General features: G+C 40.7%; 2 protein-coding genes and 1 long non-coding RNA gene across 9 annotated transcripts in view; 1 reads left to right on the top strand and 2 right to left on the bottom strand.

Annotated features, from left to right (window-relative positions):
- Positions 1-1,021: 1,021 nt before the first annotated feature.
- Positions 1,022-4,032, bottom strand: LOC145431196 (uncharacterized). Its single transcript, XR_013911571.1, has 2 exons — positions 2,351-4,032; positions 1,022-2,219 (listed from the first exon to the last, which is right to left on the bottom strand). It is a non-coding gene; the product is annotated as an uncharacterized LOC145431196 (long non-coding RNA).
- Positions 4,033-4,410: 378 nt separating this feature from the next.
- On the top strand, positions 4,411-14,408 carry LOC113028847 (uncharacterized). 7 transcript variants are annotated; one of them, XM_080306813.1, is made up of 6 exons: positions 4,426-4,641; positions 8,821-9,031; positions 10,943-11,037; positions 11,191-11,250; positions 11,344-11,940; positions 13,510-14,408. In XM_080306813.1, exons 3-6 carry the CDS (start codon positions 11,020-11,022, stop codon positions 14,068-14,070), a joined length of 1,236 nt encoding a protein of 411 aa, XP_080162939.1. In that variant the 5' UTR covers positions 4,426-4,641; positions 8,821-9,031; positions 10,943-11,019; the 3' UTR covers positions 14,071-14,408. The 7 variants fall into 7 exon arrangements, with proteins under 7 accessions (XP_026035071.2, XP_080162939.1, XP_080162940.1 ...); XM_080306814.1 differs by lacking the exon at positions 8,821-9,031 and having other exon boundaries at positions 13,513-14,408; XM_080306811.1 differs by lacking the exon at positions 8,821-9,031.
- Positions 13,823-20,764, bottom strand: part of LOC113029614 (uncharacterized) — a 41,584-nt gene continuing 34,642 nt past the window's right edge. The window contains exon 7 of the transcript XR_013911569.1: positions 13,823-20,325. The gene's annotated coding sequence lies outside the window, so the exon portion shown is untranslated. The remainder of the gene's footprint in view (positions 20,326-20,764) is intronic.

The following is a 20,764-nucleotide window of genomic DNA, read 5'->3' as shown; positions in this document are numbered from 1 at the left end:
ATTTATTCTCACGGTTCCCAGGCGTGATTGGCTGTACAGATGGCACTCACATTCCAATCATTGCTCCTTCAGTAAATGAAGGAGACTATGTGAACAGGAAGTCTTTCCACAGCATTAATGTGCAGGTACATAGTTCCCTGTAGCATTTCAAACTAACAAATTATTTCATTATAGTAATGGATGCTAATTTGTGTTCTCTGCACTGTGAAGATCATATGTGATGCTGCCAACATTATCACAAATGTGGAAGCCAACTGCTCAGCCTCTGTGAGTGGTGGTGGTGGAGGACCCCCACCTGTTTTTCGGGCCTCCGCTTTTTTTCTGTTGGCTATAACGGGTCACATTTGAGCATACAGAGTAAGCAAATATGTACTTGTAATGTGCTCAGATAATTTCAATAAGTGCTTACAGAGGGGAAGTTAATGTAGCCTCTAACTGCAATTGATTTACATGGGACAAACAGACCAAGCACTATGGCTCATAATACAATTACACCTTACCTGTTTGGACTATATTTTTATATTTCATTTTTACTTGCTGCCAGGAACGTTTGGGGCCTGTTGGGTTGCACCTGCACTTACATTACATCACAAAATAAAATGTATGAAATACAAAATAAAATATAATAAAATAACGTGTTAAATGGGTGGAAATCCCTAGATCAGTGTTTAAATTAACACTCACGCATTGACTCTGTCGGCTATGTTTTGCCATGCATGCTCTCTTTCTTTTGCAGCTGTGGCTGTGTTACTTTTTTTCTGCGGAATTTGCATGTTATCGGCATATGCTGCCATCAGAATTTCGGCCTCAAGCGCTGTAAAATACATTGACCGCGCCTTCTTTCCCTCCGTCTCCATGGTGACTCGCTTAATCTGTGCTCCACTAATCAGGGCTTTATGTATCCTCGTGCGCGCGCTTCACTTGGGGTTAAAGCAACTCCGCGTTGATTGAACTAATTGTTATCAGCCTTTCTGAAACCGAATATTCCGAGTTGGACAGTTCGGGGTTACTCAAAGTCAAGTCAAAGTCAAAGTCAACTTTATTGTCAATTCTGCCACATGTACAGGACATACAGAGAATAGAAACTTCGTTACTCTCAATCCCTAGATAAAATAGAAAATGAACATTTAAATATAAGAGTGATTAAAAATGCAAGTAAAATATTTTAAAGTAAAAAAAATAAAATAATATAATACAATTTTACATATAACAAGAAAGCTATACAATATACAATATAAGGGTAAATGACATTGAGTGCAAACCAGGCAGAGTAGTGCAAATAGGCAAATAGTGCAAATGGAGATTTAGTAATGTACGGTATGAGATAGTGTAACACAAAGTCTTATGAGGTAATGGCAGTCCAATGCTCCACAAAGTGACTGGTAACTGGTGCAGGCCAGTGAGTGAGTCAGAGAGTGTGTGTGTGTGAGTGTGTGTGACAGAGTTCAGTGAGACCGTGGAGGAGAGAGGGGAGAGGGGGCAGAATCGGGAGGGAGTTAAGCTTCCTGACAGCCTGATGGATGAAGCTGTCCTTCAGCCTGCTGGTCCTGGCCTGGAGACTCCGCAGTCTCCTCCCCGACGGCAGCAGCTTGAAGAAGCTTTGCATTGGGTGCGTGGGATCAGCCGCTATGCAAAGGGTAGTGATGGGCAGATGAAGCCCCATGAAGCACTGAAGCTTTTCATCTAATTGGTTCACCCCAATGCGAAGCTTCATGAAGCTTCATTTGCTCTAGCAGGACACCTACTGGACGTAAAAAATAATAGGTGGCATGAATTTGAAGAGTGTGGCATTTTGCACACAGCCTGTAAATGTCAACAACAAAAGGAGTGTGTAAAACATCTATATTGTAGTGATGGCAGTATACTGTGTATATTTATAGTGGCAGTATGGGAAATGATTATTTGGAAATGCTTGAAATGGAAATGATCATTTACTGTGAGGTGAGGTGTGGTTGGGGTGTGGACAGTAGTTGTGCTTTTGTAACGTTGAGGTATGGACAGCTACACACTGAGGCTTTGAGCCTCAGTCCTGCCTGTTCATATTTTATTCTGTAAAAACTAAATTTTCACTGCTTTTACGACCTTTTTAGTGGGGAGAACATAGCTGGGATTTAATGATTTAACAAATCTTTTGAATCCTTTGTCCTCCACAATGCTAAATAGCTGTGAGTCCTCAATCACCATGCTGACCAGGTCTTCATCTATTTGAGATTGTTCTCCTGAGGAAAGACAATAAAGATAAAGCACAAATATAAATATCACACACGTAACTTATAACAGTTGTATAATATTGTTATATCATTTAGTAACATTACTGCATGCTATATTATCATTGCATTTGATGGCTCACCTGGTCTTGCTCCACAATCGGTGTCCCCCTTATTCTCATGCAAAGCTCTGTAGTGCCTAAGCATGGATGAGGTGTTGTTATATCCCAGCTCCCTGGCACATAGCAAACACTTCACCTTGTACAAAAGTACAGACAGCTTAACATAAATTGTATTGCACCATCAGTATTATGAAAATACATCTTCTGTAGAAATTTACATACCTTGTTGGGAGGAATAAGATCAAAATGTTCCCACACAGGGGAGGACATCCTCCTCTTCTTAGCTGGCTCCATTCTCTCCTGACTTTCTCTCCTCACTCTCATAAACCTCCAAACTGTCTCCAAACTCTCTCTAACCGCAACTCTCCATCAAACACCTACATTTTGATTGAAGTCTGAGGGTTTATATCGCTGTCATATCTCGCGGCAAAGTTCGAACCACTTCATGAACCAGTCACGTGGTACAGCCGGGCAGCGAGGCTTCGGACGTCATCATTTTCAGCTCCTCCCATAAATGAAGCAAGCCTCGATACGCGCTTCGCGGAAACGCCCCCTCCATTACTCGACACACGCTCCGAAGCCTCGATACAGAACGTCACATCACTAGCAAAGGGCTTATAAGGTCTTTAACACACTGGGGGGTATCGACTTTCTCCTAAAGTGTGACTTTGAAATTACTAAGCTACCTGCTAAACTCTCTGAATTCCATAAACAGGTCCTTCTTTATTGGAAAATGTTATTTAAACATAATTTCACTCCACATAATAGCCCAATTTGGAACAATAGATATATACTGATGAACAGAAAATCTATTTTTATTCAAGATTGGTTATCAAAAGGTGTTTGGGCAATTGCCCATTTTGTAGATGAGGAAGGACATGTTCTAGGACATCAAGATTTTTGCCAAAAGTTTAATATCCAATGTTCTAAGAGTAAATTTCATCGGGTTATAAAATCCATTCCATTGTCACTTAAAAACATAGTTGTAAATGATATAATATATTCTGACATCTCCCCCAAGTTAAGGCAATTATATATAGATGGTATTCGATTTTGTGATGTTAAATGCAACAATAAGTTTCTTAGATCTTCATTAAGGAGTCTTTATTCTCCAAATTTACTTAGACGTAATTACATATTAAAAGATTTCCAAAGGGAAGAAATTGAAAAAATAAGAACTGATTATATCACCTTCCCTATCCCTCCTAAAGGGAAAGAAGTCCAATTTAAAATCTTGAATAAAATTTACCCGACAAATAGACTCCTTAGTGATAGATTCAAAATAGAAACGGGTAATTGTGTATTTTGTGAAACAGAAGAGGAGGATTTGGACCATCTATTCTTTTTGTGCAATTTTATACAAATATTTTGGTTGGATTTTCATACCTGGCTTTATTCCAGTGGGATTCAAATTACCCCATTTACCTTAAATATGATAATGTTTGGAGTGTTTTTGAAAGAAAAGAAAGCTAATTATGGTGTTAATGTGTTATTAATCTTGTGTAAGTATTTTATACATAAATGTCGCTTTTTAAAGATTAAACCAACACTGGCTCACTGGAAAAACGACCTAAACCTGTTGGTTAAATCTTTGACTTTAGTTAAAAAGAAAAAGGCTGCTTTTTTTGTTTCCTTTGTAGAAGATTTTGATTTAGTAAGTTAATAATCTGTTAATTTATGTGACCCCATCTTTATATTTTATTTTCACTATATATGAAAGTTGCTAATATGTCAGAAATGTTTATTCTCTGAATCTGTAATATATGGTGCATTTTGTTTGTATGTTTATATTACTAATAAAAGAAAAAAAAAAAAAAAAAAAAAACTAGCAAAGGGCTTTTTTAGTGAGACGGGTGCTGTAAATGTCCTGGAGGGAGGGGAGAGAGACACCAACTCAACCCTGAGTATCGTTTTTCACTCTGAGTTTTCTAAACAGGCTTCCTGAAATAGGGCCCTGTTCTTTTGTATACTTCATCTGTTCGTATGTTGTATACTCATTGTTTATTAAGTTCTTTAAAAAACACAACAAAAAACCCGTATCAATGTCGCAATGTTGGCAAAGAGAGGAAGTGACGTAATATTTGCGCATGCGTGGTAGCAATCGGATTTCCGGTACGGATCGGGTAGCAACACAGACGTTCAAAGCTACTCGCTGGCGTAAAATACGGGATCCTGACTTATTAAACGGCGATTTTTACGTCATTTCTTCACCAGAAGGGAAGTGTGAGGGGCTAATCGTTCCGATATTGGTTTCCATATCCTGGATCTCTCTAAAAATGATCCGAAGCCTCAGCCCATCCCATCATCTAAAGGTAAGCACCGAGCTAACTTTACTGTGAGTTCAGTTCATGTTGAGTTTAGCTCCTGAATGAGGTCTTCTGCTGCTCTCCTCGGTGTCTGTTCACAGTTTATTGTGAACACGTTGAGAGAAGAGTGAGAGAGTGTTTGGAGAAAAACACCAACTAATCATTAGCTCAGCATGCTGGGAGAAGTTGAGCGTTTTGTGGGAAATGAAGGCCTCACTCGTGATTGTAGCAGGAAGTAAGCTATGAAAGAAGAGAAAGAAGGAAACTGCCGTGAGGGGGTGCCAAGAATAGATTTGAAAAAAGAAGTTCGTTACTCTCCCCCCACCCACCCATCGCCCCGCGGTACAGAGTACTGGAGACACTCACGCATTCTGCCTGAGTTGCCCGAGCACTATGGGCTCAAAATGTAGTCATAAATATTTTGTACTTGTAAAAAAGATTTGTATGTGTAAAAAAGATTTGTGTGTGCGTAAAAAAGATTTGTATGTGGACTTAGAAAAAACCCCCTGCAAGTTACAAGTACGGATTTTGACCCTATTTTTCTTCCTTTCATCTGATTGGTCAATGTCATGTCAATCACAAATGTAACAATCCAATCAGAGAACAGATGGGTTTGGCTGTCGAGGGGCGCTTTTTTTGAACTGCAGGGCCCTATTTCAGGAAGCCGGTTTAGTGCAAACTCTGAGTAAGTATACCCTGAGATAACGAAAACTCTGGGTTTTCAGTTTCACAAAGCGAGTTTAGATTAATTCTGAGTGAGTTACTATGACGACACTCCGTGAAGCTAACCTGCCCCCTAGCAGGTTTACTTCAACTAACCCTGACGTTCTCCGCCTCTTTGTCAGAAACCTGACTGTAGGAAGTGTCAGACATGGCGTGCCCCGTCCTTGAAGAGCCAGTAGATGTTGAAGCCCAAATTCTCCGCAGAGCTCTCCGCCGGGAGAGAGTGATTAGAGCGTGTTTGGACATTTTATCATTTCCTGATGATTTCCTGTGTGAACGTTACCGTTTTTCAGCACAATCTATAATTCATTTGAATAACATCCTCAGGCCTAATATTGCTCATGTGACACATCGCGGACATGCTCTCAGTTCTGTGCATATTATTTGTATTGCACTTCGGTTTTTTGCAAACGGGAGCTTTCTGTATAATATTGGTGACGCTGAGCACGTTTCCAAGGCTACCGTCTGTCGGGCAGTCAGGAATGTTACAGTTGCACTGAAACGTCTCCTGTACTCGTCTGTGGTGTTCCCCGGTCATAGACCCACAAGATTTATCAAAGAGGGATGCCACAAAATTGCAGGTAGCAGGATGAACAAAACTTAATGTATGATGTGGTGATACTTGAACTACTACTTAAATTTTACATTTATTCTCACGGTTCCCAGGCGTGATTGGCTGTATAGATGGCACTCACATTCCAATCATTGCTCCTTCAGTAAATGAAGGAGACTATGTGAACAGGAAGTCTTTCCACAGCATTAATGTACAGGTACATAGTTCCCTGTAGCATTTCAAACTAACAAATTATTTCATTATAGTAATGGATGCTAATTGTGTTCTCTGCACTGTGAAGATCATGATGCTGCCAACATTATCACAAATGTGGAAGCCAACTGCTCAGCCTCTGTGAGTGGTGGTGGTGGAGGACCCCCACCTGTTTTTCGGGCCTCCGCTTTTTTTCTGTTGGCTATAACGGGTCACGTTTGAGCATACAGAGTAAGCAAATATGTACTTGTAATGTGCTCAGATAATTTCAATAAGTGCTTACAGAAAGAAAATTAATGTAGCCTCTAACTGCAATTGATTTACATGGGACAAACAGACCAAGCACTATGGCTCATAATACAATTACACCTCACCTGTTTGGACTATATTTTTATATTTCATCTTTACTTGCTGCCAGGAACGTTTGGGGCCTGTTGGGTTGCACCTGCGCTCACATCACAAAATAAAATGTATGAAATACAAAATAAAATAAAATAAAATAACGTGTTAAATGGGTGGAAATCCCTAGATCAGTGTTTAAATTAACACTCACGCATTGACTCTGTCGGCTATGTTTTGCCATGCATGCTCTCTTTCTTTTGCAGCTGAGGCTGTGTTACTTTTTTTCCGCGGAATTTGCATGTTATCGGCATATGCTGCCATCAGAATTTCGGCCTCAAGCGCTGTAAAATACATTGACCGCGCCTTCTTTCCCTCCGTCTCCATGGTGACTCGCTTAATCTGTGCTCCACTAATCAGGGCTTTATGTATCCTCGTGCGCGCGCTTCACTTGGGATTAAAGCAACTCCGCGTTGATTGAACTAATTGTTATCAGCCTTTCTGAAACCGAATATTCCGAGTTGGACAGTTCGGGGTTACTCAACCCTGAGTATCGTTTTTCACTCTGAGTATAAATGCCCACCCAGCGTTTTCCTTCATCACCACGAAGGAAAACAGTCTGTGGTCGTCCGAGTTTGGTGATTTTTTTGTGTCACAGGTCTACGTGTTTAATACAGGGACTTCCACAGCCTTTTCAACAGCGCTGCGGACCGCGGGACGGGCAGTGTTTTGGAAATGACAGTCTTCATTACAAAGCTTTCTTCGTTATGAATTAGCATACATGTTTTTATTGAACATTTGAAGAACCAGCAAAAAAAACAAACTCTTGTAGAGGACATAAAGTCAGAGATAGAAAAGACAAGGAGCAGGTGCATCTAGTACAGGTAGAGCTGCTGCAAAAACCCACAGAGCCCAGCAGCCAACGTAACAAATTCTGGATCCTTTGCTTTTAGTTAGCAGTTAGCATTAGCAGCACATCCTGCGTCCGATGTGAAAGGACTTTTATGCTGCGCACTGTGACTCCCTGGGTCAGCCCTGACTTTGTGTTAAACTAATCCTAAAGTAATAATGGTATTTCTAACCACTGATATACCACAACTTTTTCCTTTCAACAGCTACTGAAAGTTAGGGGACCTAGCTGCTATCGGATATTTATATAGCGATCCTCCAGCTTCAAACTGTATCACCCTTCAAGGACCTGCAGTTCAAAAAAGCGCCCCTCCGACAGCCAAACCCATCTGTTCTCTGATTGGATTGTTACATTTGTGATTGACATGACATTGACCAATCAGATGACGGGAAGAAAAATAGGGTCAAAATCCGTACTTGTAACTTGCAGGGTTTTTTGGCAAAGTCCACACACAAATCTTTTTTACGCACACACAAATCTTTTTTACAAGTACAAAATATTTATGACCACATTTTGAGCCCATAGATCTGCTGCAGTATCAGGGTCACAATAGACTGCCCTGCTGCTGTGGATGAACACATGAGAGGAAATGAACTACAAAGTCTCATTTCAATGAGTGTGGCTGCTGTAAAGTGATGCACAGGAAGATGTTAACAAAAACGAATGAAACAGATGAAAGTAAACAGTGTTCATATTTGAAAGCACAGAGAATAAAAATATATTGTGGTGGTTAATGTGCAGCTCTTGGTGATTTGGGAGAAGAATAATGTTTTTAATCATGTTGTGGATTGAATGTTGGATTTTATTTAGTTTTGTGTACAGAAGACAGAAGTTTTTTCTACTTTTCATTGATCAGATTGATTTCTTTTGCTCACGTGAATATTTGAAGTTTAATGCTCATTTTCACAGGTAGACCTGACTATAAGTGTTCATTCTATGAAATGTTGATCATGGAGTGAACTCGGGTGTTTTGTTCAGTTTTATTTCTGTAGTTGAAGTTCTACAGAAGGTCCAGGCCCATGTTTTATAATGATGGGGGGTGCTAAGGTGTTGAAAGTCTTGGGTGGGGGAGTAACAGGTCATTGTTGGTAGAATCCGCAGCAGGAGCTGTTCAGGGCTGTTTGCTAGCTGTGAATTATTGGTGCAGTGGGGTCTTTAGGTCTGTGGTTGGTTCACCGTCTGATTGTTTTCCAGACAGAAGCAGAGTCATTAGCTGAAAACAGGTTTTGGAGTTTAGACTGTGATGCTGTGCAGCTGTCGTCACAGAAGCTGATGTTACAGGACGTCACAGCATCTCTATAATAATCCAAACTGTTGGTAACAATCCTGAAAACCTGCCAGTCGGTGCAGTCCAGACACACCTGCAGATTCTCCACAGCCTCATCAGTCCACTGCTTCAGTGTCTTTACAAAAGCTTTAGACAGTTTTTGTTTGTGCCTGTTTGCAGGGATCAAGTGAACCATGACATGGGGTCCGTTCTTCGTACCTCGCTAAGTAAGTTAGCTGGATTTGATTGTTGACGATTTCGCGTGATCCTGGATCGTTCGGTTCTCCGAAGCTCATCCGGGACTTGCTGTCATAGTAACAGAGCCGTAAGCGTAAACCTGCTCGGGAGCAGGTTTACTTTATGTAAACAGGATTAGATCGCGGCCACTCAGGTATGTCCGCTTCATTTATACGAAAGCAACAGCGATATTTTACCACTGTTTTTCCATAAATAAATAACATCAATGTAACTAAAGATAATGCAGCACTTGATCCTTTTATTGATTTCATACAGATACATACAGGTCATTTCGTAAAAAAAGGGAAATGTACTATTAATCATTCTATTACATGTATGTGATTATTTCAGATGTAATTCTTATTTTAGAGTAGTAATAGTAAATTACTTCGTGTAATCAAGATGAGAGACCACGGCTATAAAAGCGAAGGTGGATTTGGGAAGCCTGTCGCAGCCATATCCTGTCCGTTTACGCGAGCCACCCATTGTGGAAGGTGCAAGATTGATAAGGAGAGTCCTCAGAATTCAGCGTATATTGCGGGATAGACAGGATCCTTTAGCTCAGCGCGACAGTGTGCTCATAGAGAGATATCGATTTTCCCGTGAGGGTATTATTTACTTAACCAACTTGTTGACGAGGGGGTGCAGGACCACCACCTGTCTTTTTTTGCTCTGCCCCTTTTCTTGGTTGCTGTTATAAACAAACAAACAGATTATTTCAGGGTCTCTTTCCAAGAGACGAAAAGCAATATAAGTGATAAATATTACCATTCTGTAGAATATTCTTATATTTCACTTTTACTTGTTCCCATGTTCTAGTGGGTCCTGTTGTGGCTCTAATGTGAAAGAGGATATAATGTAATATAATATAATAAATTTACCCTACCACCTACTGGTGTTGGCCAGAGGGGCCGATGGCGCGATATGGCAGCCTCGCTTCTGTCAGTCTGCCCCAGGGCAGCTGTGGCTACAACTGTAGCTGCCTCCACCAGTGTGTGAATGTGAGAGTGAATGAATAGTGGTATTGTAAAGCGCTTTGGGTGCCTTGAAAAGTGCTATATAAATCCAATCCATTATTATTAATATTATTAAATTACTTATGAGTTTGATTTGTCAGCAACTTTCTGCCAGCCCTCTCTCCTTGCTTTTGCAGCCTTTGCAGTGTTCCCTTGCGTTTTAATTAAACTCTGAAACTCCTGAAATCCCTCAATCAAGAGTTCTTGCTCTGCTGCCGAAAAATACCGAGCGCTCTCCTTCGACATTTTCGCCGACCAATCAAAGGGTTGCCGATCAATGTTTCTACTATCGATGCGTAGCCCCTGTTAAGCCACCCAGTGATCTCACATTACTTCATCCAGCTGTACTAATCGTCAACAACAGGTGTGTTCGGAGAACCGGGACAGCGAGCTCAAAGTTAGCGCGATGATTTGATCTTGGATGTGTCATTTGATCTTGGATGTAGTAAGCGAGGTACGAAGAACGGACCCATGGTCTGAGAATCCTGGTGCAGTGTGAGATGATGATCCTCTTACTATCAGCTCACCTTCAGTTTCTTAGATGTTTTCTCCAGTTTGTGTACAAACTGCCATGAAGTTCTGATGAAGCACCAAACTACAGTTACTCAGTCAGTGGAGGTTCAGTAGTGCAGTTTCTCACCACTGTTGTTAACTGGAGGCTGACACACTGACTGAAGACATTTAGTCTGAGTAGATTTGAACTTTCCTTCTTCATTGTTTCCATCTTGCTTTGACTGCAGCTGTAACAACACTGATTCCAGCAGGGTTTGTAAAAAGCATTTTGACAGACACACAAAGCTGGACAGCTTTTGTTCTGAGGGTTTGGAGAGAGCCTGTCTGTGTGTCTGCATTCACTTTGTTCCTCTAACAGAAAATCAATGTGCAGATGTTGATTCCTGCAGTGACTGTTGTTCCTCAGCCTGTAGAAACCATCCTGCAGCTGCTGGAACAAATGAATCTTCTAAATGTTGCTTTCTCTGGTTTGTGTTTGCTCTGCTTCTTTTTGTCAGAGATCAAATACATAAAAATATTATTTTGTGTCCCAGCAGCTGATCAGCAGGAGGAGAATCTGACGGAGGAACATTTTCAGCCATTTGGACTCAGCTCAGCCACTACAGAGGAAACAATGAGCTCAACACAGATGGTGAGGAAGAAATGTTGAACCTGTGGTCAAGTTACAAGAAAATACAAAGATAACATTTTATAAGGATACTGAAGTAAAATAAAGTAATTTTTCATACAATATATTTTTTTTCCAATGAGCAAAATATTTTCTTTATTGTCATTTTCATTACAGAGGGAGTTTCAATTCAATTTTATTTATATAGCGCCAAATCACAACAGCAGTCGCCTCAAGGTGCTTTATATTCTACAGTAGATCGTGCATTAGTAAAAAAGTTTGTTCCGTGACTGCGTTTCACTCACTGCCTCTGTATCTCTGTCACTGCAGGACCGACATGAAGCGAGACGTCAGCGCTCTCAGGAGGCCGACAAACCTCACAGAAGAAAGAGAGAGAAAAAATACAGCTGTGACGAGTGTGGGAAGGAGTTTACTCAGAACTCCAGCTTGAAATGTCATCGGCTCATCCACACTGGGGAGAGACCATTCACCTGTGACTTGTGTGGAAAGTCTTTTACCGACGCCGGAAGCTTGAAAACACACCAACTCATCCACAGTGGACTTAAACCATACAGCTGTGATCAGTGTGGCAAAGCTTTTGCTCGCAGTAGCTACTTAAAGAGTCATCAAGTTACCCACTCTGGAATTAAGGCGTACAGCTGCGACATTTGTGGAAAAACTTTCAGACATCAAGGGTATCGAAATATTCACCTACGCATCCACACCAGACATGAAGTTTACTGCTGTGATCAGTGTGGGAAACTATTTGTAACAGACACACAGTTACAACATCACATGTTTACTCACAATGAGGAGAGACCTTATAAATGTGACAAGTGTGAGAAGACGTTTAAAGCTCCACATTACCTGAGAGTCCACCAACAGATCCACACCAATAAGAAACTGTACAAGTGCAGTTACTGTGAGGTATGTATTTATATTTTTATCTTGTTATTTTAGCCTGGCTGTTTGGAACAACTCTGCTTATTCAGTTGTGTTAGCATGTTAGCAATTAGCTGGTTTCATTGCTCAGCTTAGCTCTCCACACTCTGGACTCTCTGCTCAGTTCAGTTGGTTCTCCCATTGCGCTGCACAGTCAGCAACTCGCCCAGTTCTCCATGTGTCTGTGATGTTTTGTCAACCTCGACTAGGGCTGGGCCATATCATACCGTTCACGGTAATACCGGTGTAATTTTGGGCAACGATAGGAAAATGACATATCGCGATAGAATATGGGTAAAGCGCACATGCGCAGTGCCTTTGTTTACATACGCACATGGCGGCGATGCAGAATGAGAAGAGTGAAAGTGGATCGTTAAGTGAAACGGATGAACCAGAACTGGTTTGTCAAAATGCTGCAACTTCAGTGGTGTGGAACTGGTTTAGCTTTCGCCTGTCAGATACATAAAAAGAAATATTTTTGGTAGAGCATGTTAGTGGGCCGTTGTTATTACCGTGTTGTTTGGAAAATACGGCACACTTAAAATCATCCTTTGATTTTTCTGAAAGTCGACAGAGCCCCTTATAACCCCGTGTGCCTTATGTATGAACTCTGGTTGTGTTTACTGACCTCGAAACGATTTTATGTGCATGGCGCTCGAAAATCTGTCAGATGTTTCAGTACGACTTTGCTAAGCTACAAAGCCGCACCGCTTGATGGATTATCGGAGCATTACGGCTATCGTAGGCGGAGCGATACGTACTGTGCTTCAACATAATGTTACCGTATTGTGTGTATGACCTCGTTTTAAGTTTTGTGGATATTATACATGGTTATGCTGAGGATATGTCGGCCAGGTTCCACTGGAAACGCCTTTTGGTTAAACTGTCAGCAAAGAATTTGCACTGTTACATTTTTATATAACTTTAATGCACATAAAAAACAGCTGCTTGTTTAAGTGAAAATATATTAGTATAGTGTCAATTATATCGTCAGTTATATCGTTCTCGCAAATTTTTAAATGTATATCGTGATAAATATTTTTGGTCATATCGCCCTGCTCTAACCTCAATGTTCTATCCATGACCCGTTCAACCTGCAGTGATTACTCTTTGCAATCTAACTACAGTCCACTAACTGCTATGCTAAAGAAAACAGATGGTGGAGGCTGCCCGTATACACTCCACACTATTCCTGCCCACCTTTAAGGTGCAGGAAGCTGCTAGAGTAATCTCCTGAACAATAGTTATCACCACTCAGCCAACATTGCCACATGGAGGTATAGAAAGAGAAGAATTCAAAAGCAGAAGCAATTTTTTCCCCACAAAGTCTCAAGTTTTCAAACTGTTGCAACATCTCCTTTACATCTGTATGTATACAGTGGAGATGCTCTGTATCTCACTATACAACTGTGTAGTGACAATAAAGGCATTCTATTCTATTCTATGTATGTCTCTGAGCTTCTGTACTTGTATATCATTAAAATGGTGATTAAAAACGGGATAAAAATGTTGAAGCAATTCCCTGACTTACACTGTCTTTGTGTCTTTGTTTAGAAGCAGAGCGACACAGATGGATCCAGTTCTCAACCCTGTCGTCACTGTGGTGGTGGGAAAGAGTTTCGCTGTGACCTTTGTGAAAAAACTTTCAGTAATCAAAAGAGTCTAACGCTACATCAACGCAGACACACTGGAGACAAAATGAACTACTGCAAAGAATGTGGGAAAGGCTTCCCCATACCAAGTAAATTAAAAGAACATGAACTCTGTCACAGTGGGGTTAAAAAGCATGTCTGTGACCAGTGTGAGTCATCCTTCACCATTGCACGTGATCTTAAAATACATAAACGAGTCCACACAGGAGAGAAACCATACAAGTGCAGACACTGTGACAAAAGCTTCTCACGGTCAGGTCATCGTAATATTCATGAAAATACACACATTGAAGGGAACTTCAGCTGTGACCAGTGTGACAAAAGCTTCAAGAATCTCAGTTCATACTCCGAACACAAACGATCCCACGCTGTAAATAAACTGTTTCACTGTTACCAATGTGCAAAAACATTCACTTCATTATCTGCTCTGTGCAAACATCAGCGTGATCATGCAGGACAGTGATCACTGGATCAAAAGTATTTGGCCTTTTCTCCAAGCAGCCTGAATAAATCACTTTAATGTTTTTTTTTTTCTCCCTCTCAAACTCATCTTACATCACAGCCACTGTGATCTTTAGTGGACCGGTTCAGTGAAACTCCCCTTTCTGTCAGTGTAAAGAAATTACATATTTAACTGCTTTTATACACAACAAATGGGGGAAAAACTGTCAGCATGATTGTTTGGACTTAAATTGTGAGAAATAAATGTAAAATTGCAGAAAAGTGTTGACTGTACAGTTTTTGTTTTTAAGGAACAAGTGTCTATAGTTGAAAGTGAAAATAAACTTTTCTGTCCTTTAATTGTTTATTGCTTAATTATTGTTTTAAAGATTCTTGTTTTATTTACCCTTTGTCTCACTCTCCCTCACATGACCAGATTTACCTTGTTTCTTCTTTTGCTTTCTCGCTCCTGATTGGCCCTTAATTGCACTCACCTGGCTGTATCCCAATTCAGGGTCTGCAGCCTTAAAGTACGCAGCCTTAACGGTCCACACGGGCCGCGTACTCAAAGACCGCTACGGCCGGAAGTGCGAGGTGTTACGGCTGGTGCATTAACTTAGTGCTTAGGCACCCTTAGGCTGAAGCGGAAGGGGTGAGCCACCTTTTCTTTGGAACAGTTTTCTCCTATTTTCCGGGTTAGGGAGCGAGGGTTAGTATTGTCATTTGTTTGTTCTGTTTCTTTCTTAGGGTTTAGTTAGTTTTCTGGTGGGACTTAGTAGGTTTTGTTTATTATTTTGGCCTGGGTTCACCCTGGAGCTGTGCTTCATTACCTTCAATAAAATCACCTTTTTTTTTTACTCACAACTGGTTTTGGATGTTTGGCTTGGGAACCAGGGCGGGGATTTGTCTCTCTCTCCTCCAACCTTATGTGCGTCTCTACACGCCTAGACTAGGGGCGTAACATGAGGCTTGTGAAATGGGACGGTCTAGCTTCTGTTGCACTGCCCAGGTTGCCTAGCAACCATGATACTAACAGCTGGAAATGTTTCATACAGCTTTGTTTGACAGAAATGAAGGAGAAAATCTTTTATTTGTTTATTTGTTTCTACATGAGCTTTGATTTGATAAATATCTGAGGCTGAGACCACAGGACTGTAAAACATGATTGTTGGGCTTCATTTCTGTACTGAACAGTCATTTAAGATCAGCTAGTAAATAACAATTAGCTCATGTTGTTCATGAGACTAAAGTCATCTTACTTTGGTAATGTAAATATAATATGGCCAATATTAAGGTTGTTATTTCAATCATTATTAGTTATTACAGCAGTGAACATGAACTCTGTTTCAAATACTGAGCTTCATTAAAGATTCAAGCTGCACTTATTTATATTTCCCGTCACCTTAAATCTTCACTTAAAGACAGGTTCCTTTGACTGTGTTATATATAAGAGACAAATATTGTTCTTTTGTAATGTTGGCATTACTAAATTTGTCTCAGTGCTGACTTTAAATATCCATGAAATCATCACATTCTCTGTAAGATTAAGGTCAACTAACAATTCAATAAAACTTTATTGATCCTGAAGGTTGACCCCGATATTGTGAAATTACTAATATTGTTATGTTCAGTACTTACTTTTGAAAGTTTACTCTTTGGCTCGCTCGGGCCACTTCTGGGGTGGGGTGCCCTCGGTTTCTCGGCCTGGGGCTCGGTCACTCAGGCACAGCTGGCTGCCAGCGGAGCTCACGGGCTCGTCACTGCAACCCCCCCTGGCTTCTGCTCCGCGGCTGCTGAGTGAGCCCTCATCTGGGACTCTCCTCAGCTCTTTCTGGGACAGTGGCGCAGCTGCCCCTCTGTTGGTCTTCCTTGGTCTCTTGTGGTCTGGGGGCCTCTGGATGTCTGGAGTTTTGATCTCCTCCATACCTGCTTCATGCCCTGGAGGACGGGGCTGTGGCCCCCCCCACACCCTCTTGCAGATCATTACATGAACCTTTTAAAAACAAGCGCGTCCATGCTCACAGGTGTACACACGGGTGATCACACCCACAAACTACACCCTTTTTGGCTCCTACCTCAAAGCACACTGTGTTCTGTTGATCTTATGTGCTGCACAATAATGTTTAATATTTAGTATTTACTGTCATATTCACATATATCATTGTGATGTTGTTTATTCTATTACTCTTGTTCTCTTCTGCTTGTTTTCTTTTTTCTTTCTCAACAGGTGATCCAGGTGATTGATATATGCATTTTCTTTTTCTTTTCTTTTTTTTTCTGCTCATTCTGTTGGTTTTTGTCTTTTGCCCTTCTCCCCCGTCCCTCTTCTCAGCTGTTTCTCTTTCCCTCTCTCTTTCTCCCCTTCTTTCCCCCAGTCAAGTCTGTCCCGTGTTCAGTAAGTGAAAATAAAATAAACAATAAAAGGTGAATCAAATGGACCATTACGGCAAGGCTGGGATGGTCAATTTGGTAAAGTAAATCCGTTGGGCATCTTTCTTTGCCTTTAGACAACAATTCTGATGCAAAAGAGCCAAACGGGACAGGCAAAAAAAAAAAAAATAAGATTACTCTTTGGTCCATGTTGGTTAGCAAGATTCTCCCAAACAGAGTTATGTCCCTCTGCAGCCACCTGTTTAAAACTTACACTTTTCTATATTGGTACAGATATTCTTATTTTCTGTTGATGTCTTATCCTTGCAAATTACAATGCCCAGATACTTCATCTCTTTTTTTTTGATCTGTATATTATTTATTGCCTACAGGGGACACTCATGCAGAGCTAGTATTTCACATTTATTAATATTCAGCTGTAGGCCAGAAGCTTTGGAGAAGTGGTTGATCACCTGTAAGGCTGAAGGAATCTGGTCCTCATTTTTTTAAAAACAGGGTGGTATCATCTGCCAGCTGACTGATTATTATCTGTTCACCCATCACAGTTAACCCCTCAATGTGACTGTTTTTAATCAAAATAGACAACAGCTCAGCAACCATGATGAACAGAAGTGGTGAGCTGCTACATCCCTGCCTTATCCCTCTATTAACCTCAAACCTTGAACATGTACCATGTTCTAGCAAAACAGAGCTGTTGATGTCATTATATAGCATCTCTATAACATTTATAAATTCCTCTCCAAAACCAAAAGACTGCAGAGTTTTTAATATGAACGTATGTTCAACTGAGTCAAATGCTTTGTACAGGATGTACCCTCTCTCTTGGATTATTTCACTGTACTCAAGGAGGTCCCAAAATCAGCCTAATATTGTTAACAATTAGTCTTCCTTTCAAAAAACCTGATTGTGTTTCACTGATAATGTTTGAGATGCCTTTCTTTAGCCTCTCAGCCCTTTGCCAGACAGGATCTTATAGTCCGTGTTTAAGGTGATGGGTTTTAAATTTTTATCGTTACCCGATTTAGGGATCAGGGTTATCAACTCTTGTTTCATGCTTGGCATCAGTTCTTTCTTCTCTATAGATTCCTTTAATGCATCAAATAATAAGGTTCTTAGGTCCTTCCAGAAGAATTGATAAAAATTAGTAGTGAGTCCATCTGTCCCTGGGGACTTGTCTAATGCCATTTTCATGATCACTAAATCCAGTTCCTCAATTTTAAGCTCTGAATCACACAGATCTTTGAACGGCTTGTCAATACATGGGATGAGATTATGAATCTTATTAAAGAAACTATCAGAATCAGCTGCTGAATATTCTCAGGAGTACAATTTGGAATAAAAAGTGAAGACTTCCTTTTCAATCTCTCTGAAATCTTTGCATTCAGTCCCATTTATCAACAAGCTTGTGATCTGGTCAGCGGGAGAGGGGCAGGGCTCATCGGAGAGTTCAGTGGGGAGCAGTCCTGAATGCTGACATGACAATTAATGCCTTGCCATATCACCACGCTGTATGACTGTCATGTTACAGACAGGGCAGCGAAAGTGCACCGGCATATCATTTTGTCTGGAAGAGAGAGAGAAAAAAAAGAAAAGTCAACAACATGTAAATGTAGTTGTACAGAATGCAATCAGTTTATCTAACAATCTGATTGTACATATTAATAAAAACAAACAACATATTGTACATATTAACAAAAATATCCAAGCCATCCTCAATAATGAAAGCAAATTGGTATAAATCATAAGAGCTGTCAAAAAATGTGGTGAACAGGAAAACATTTTTTATGAAAACACACTTTTTGTCTTGCTGATGAATGAATTGAACTGTACAATGTGAAAAGCAACTTTTAAGTCAACAAAGAGACTGCAGAAGTGCTGAAAAGAAGTGCATATTTATAACTTTAACTATGAGGTATATTTAATGCCAACATACCTTTGAAAGGCAAAGTGTCAGGTTTACATTATGTTTTCTATGTCTTATATGATTTTTGCATGGATTTGTGGAATTAACAGTTCATTTACAGGTATTAAAACTATGCAAGTGGTGCATCCAGGTTCAGATGAGGCTTTCACGGCCTATAAGTGAAGTTCACTGAACTAAAGAGAAATGTGGTTTGATGATTGTTGACATGCTCTCCAAATAGAAGTTTTTCCTCTTAGCAAGGAAATACAGGTGCAGCAGTCAGAATATTGCTGAAAGGGATCTCCTAAAAATCTTCAGAGGCCCAGTGAGAAGCAAGAACCATTCCAGGCATAGCTGACAGCCCAGTCAGTGGTTGAGGTCAAAGGTCGTGCTGCTTGGGGCCCATCGTCAGATCAGATTCCAGAGCCACAGCAAGGACCATGAAGCTGCGTTGGAATGAGAGCTGTGCCGAGGGGGATTTCCAGAGGCCAACAGAGGAGATTGTGGACAACAGACGGGCACCTGAAGGATGAGGGGAGCGTGCCAAGCTCCATCCACAGCGCAGAGGGAGTTCGAGGATGGGATCATGATTCTGTGAAAAGCACAGGAACCAGAAGCTATGGTGGTGACGGCAGCAATCTCCTATGAACATCACCTAATGCTGTGCCACTGTACTATGCATACAATGACACTCTGAAGACTGCTGGGATCATAACAGCAGTAAGATAACTGGATCCAGCACGCTTTCCACACAGGGGTTTTTCTGCAGAGAGGGATGGACAGTAGAGGAGTCATGAAATCCCCCTCGCAGGACGAGGCCTGCAGCTTTGGAGATAGCTGACAGCCATGTTGACAAGCAACAAAACCACCTGGTATGTTTGAATGTCTATTCTACATACATGTTGGACTCTGGTCCTGTGGACAGTGATGGAGACAACTGGAAGAGACATTTATGACGCCCTGCAGAACTTAAAACACTCTGCAGAGAGACGTGTGATTTACATGCCTAGATGAGGAACACCACCAAGCTGGGATGTTAATTTCTCCTTTAACTATTAACAATTCGTTTGTTCACTTGTGGGATGCAGTTTACCATTGGATGAGATCAATGAGGAATAAGAGGACTGCTAATACATTTGTACTTTTACAGTAATTTAGGGTGATTGACATATGCTGTGTGTTTGCATTGACACTGTCAGACATGCGGTGATCATAACTGGGAACTTTTCTAAAGGGCGGAACTGTCAGGTTTACATTATTGGATTGTCATTTATGCTTAGAAATATCTACTCATATATGCTTAGAGTTTTATAATCAATGTCATGTTGGTAGAGGGTTGATCCTTAGGAGCCTGCAAAGACTTTGCGTGCATTCCAGAGTGTTCTGTCATTCACACCCACATCCTGGGAGCGTGGGAGAGGTCGTACCTTCTCTTATTGTTTTGTGGTAGGATAAACGTATCTATATCTGTTCTAGTCTAAGTGCTTTTTGTTTAGATGAACTGGTGGACTTCCAGACCAGCAGGTTTAAGGAAGTTGTTTACACACACACACACAGAACACACAGACAAGGTACTCTTCGTTTGTATGTAGACGTCATATATGTTAATAAACCTATGTATATTCATGTAACCTCAATAAAAGAGCAGTGTTATGAGGGAGCCGACGAGAGCGACTGAGGTCAAACGAAGGAACAGCGCTTGTCGTGGTTCTCTCCCTCGTATACGAGTAACACAAAGAACTTTGTCTGCTTGGTGTCTAATGCTTTTTGGTGTTGTATTAAAATTCTCTCGTTCCAGTGTGTCTGTGCTAGACAGACCCATCACAAAGCATTTTTAATGTGTCCATTTATATGCTCCTCGATCTTTGCCCTGACAGTAGGGCTGAAAGTGGGGCACAGAGGGCAGTGAAAGAGTCTTCTGCAACATGTTGTGCATTCCTGCAATTCTGGCTTGGAGGCAGAAATCCACATTGATATGTGCATCTAAAACAGAGAGAAAAACAGATAAACACCATATACACATTTAAGTTCAGGTTTTAGCAGAAATAACACGTTACAGTTAGCATGTAAGAGATTTGGGAGAAAATTCTTTATAAAAACATAATTTTCAAGACACTTTTATTTGTGACATACGTATCTATTGACATATAACAGACAATTTAACAAAGACTAACTAATCTGGGCAATAAAAAAGCAGAACAGAATGGAATAGAGAATATTTATAAATATATAAACCTCTTCATGACAAACTTTACAATGTTGATGCAGGTGGAATGAGAGACATGAATAAAGTGCAATATGCAGTAAATGGAACAATGTGCATTGATGTTACAGATCGTGAAAAGCAGTGAAGTGAATTTGTTCATAACAAGCAAAAATTAAATACATTTGAAACTGACCACTAAATGCTAACCAGAGGTGT

Source organism: Astatotilapia calliptera, chromosome 9, assembly GCF_964374335.1.
Source record: "Astatotilapia calliptera chromosome 9, fAstCal68.1, whole genome shotgun sequence".
Classification (NCBI taxonomy): domain Eukaryota; kingdom Metazoa; phylum Chordata; class Actinopteri; order Cichliformes; family Cichlidae; genus Astatotilapia; species Astatotilapia calliptera.
The sequence above is the reverse complement of the archived record's forward strand: the minus strand, read 5'-3'. Positions and strand labels throughout refer to the sequence as shown.

Bases quoted from the DNA above. Each gene is read 5' to 3' on its own strand.
- LOC113028847 (XM_080306811.1), top strand. The intron at 11,251-11,343 runs GTGCTTTATATT...CTGTCACTGCAG, and splicing joins ACAACAGCAGTCGCCTCAAG to GACCGACATGAAGCGAGACG. The intron at 11,941-13,509 runs GTATGTATTTAT...GTCTTTGTTTAG, and splicing joins ACAAGTGCAGTTACTGTGAG to AAGCAGAGCGACACAGATGG.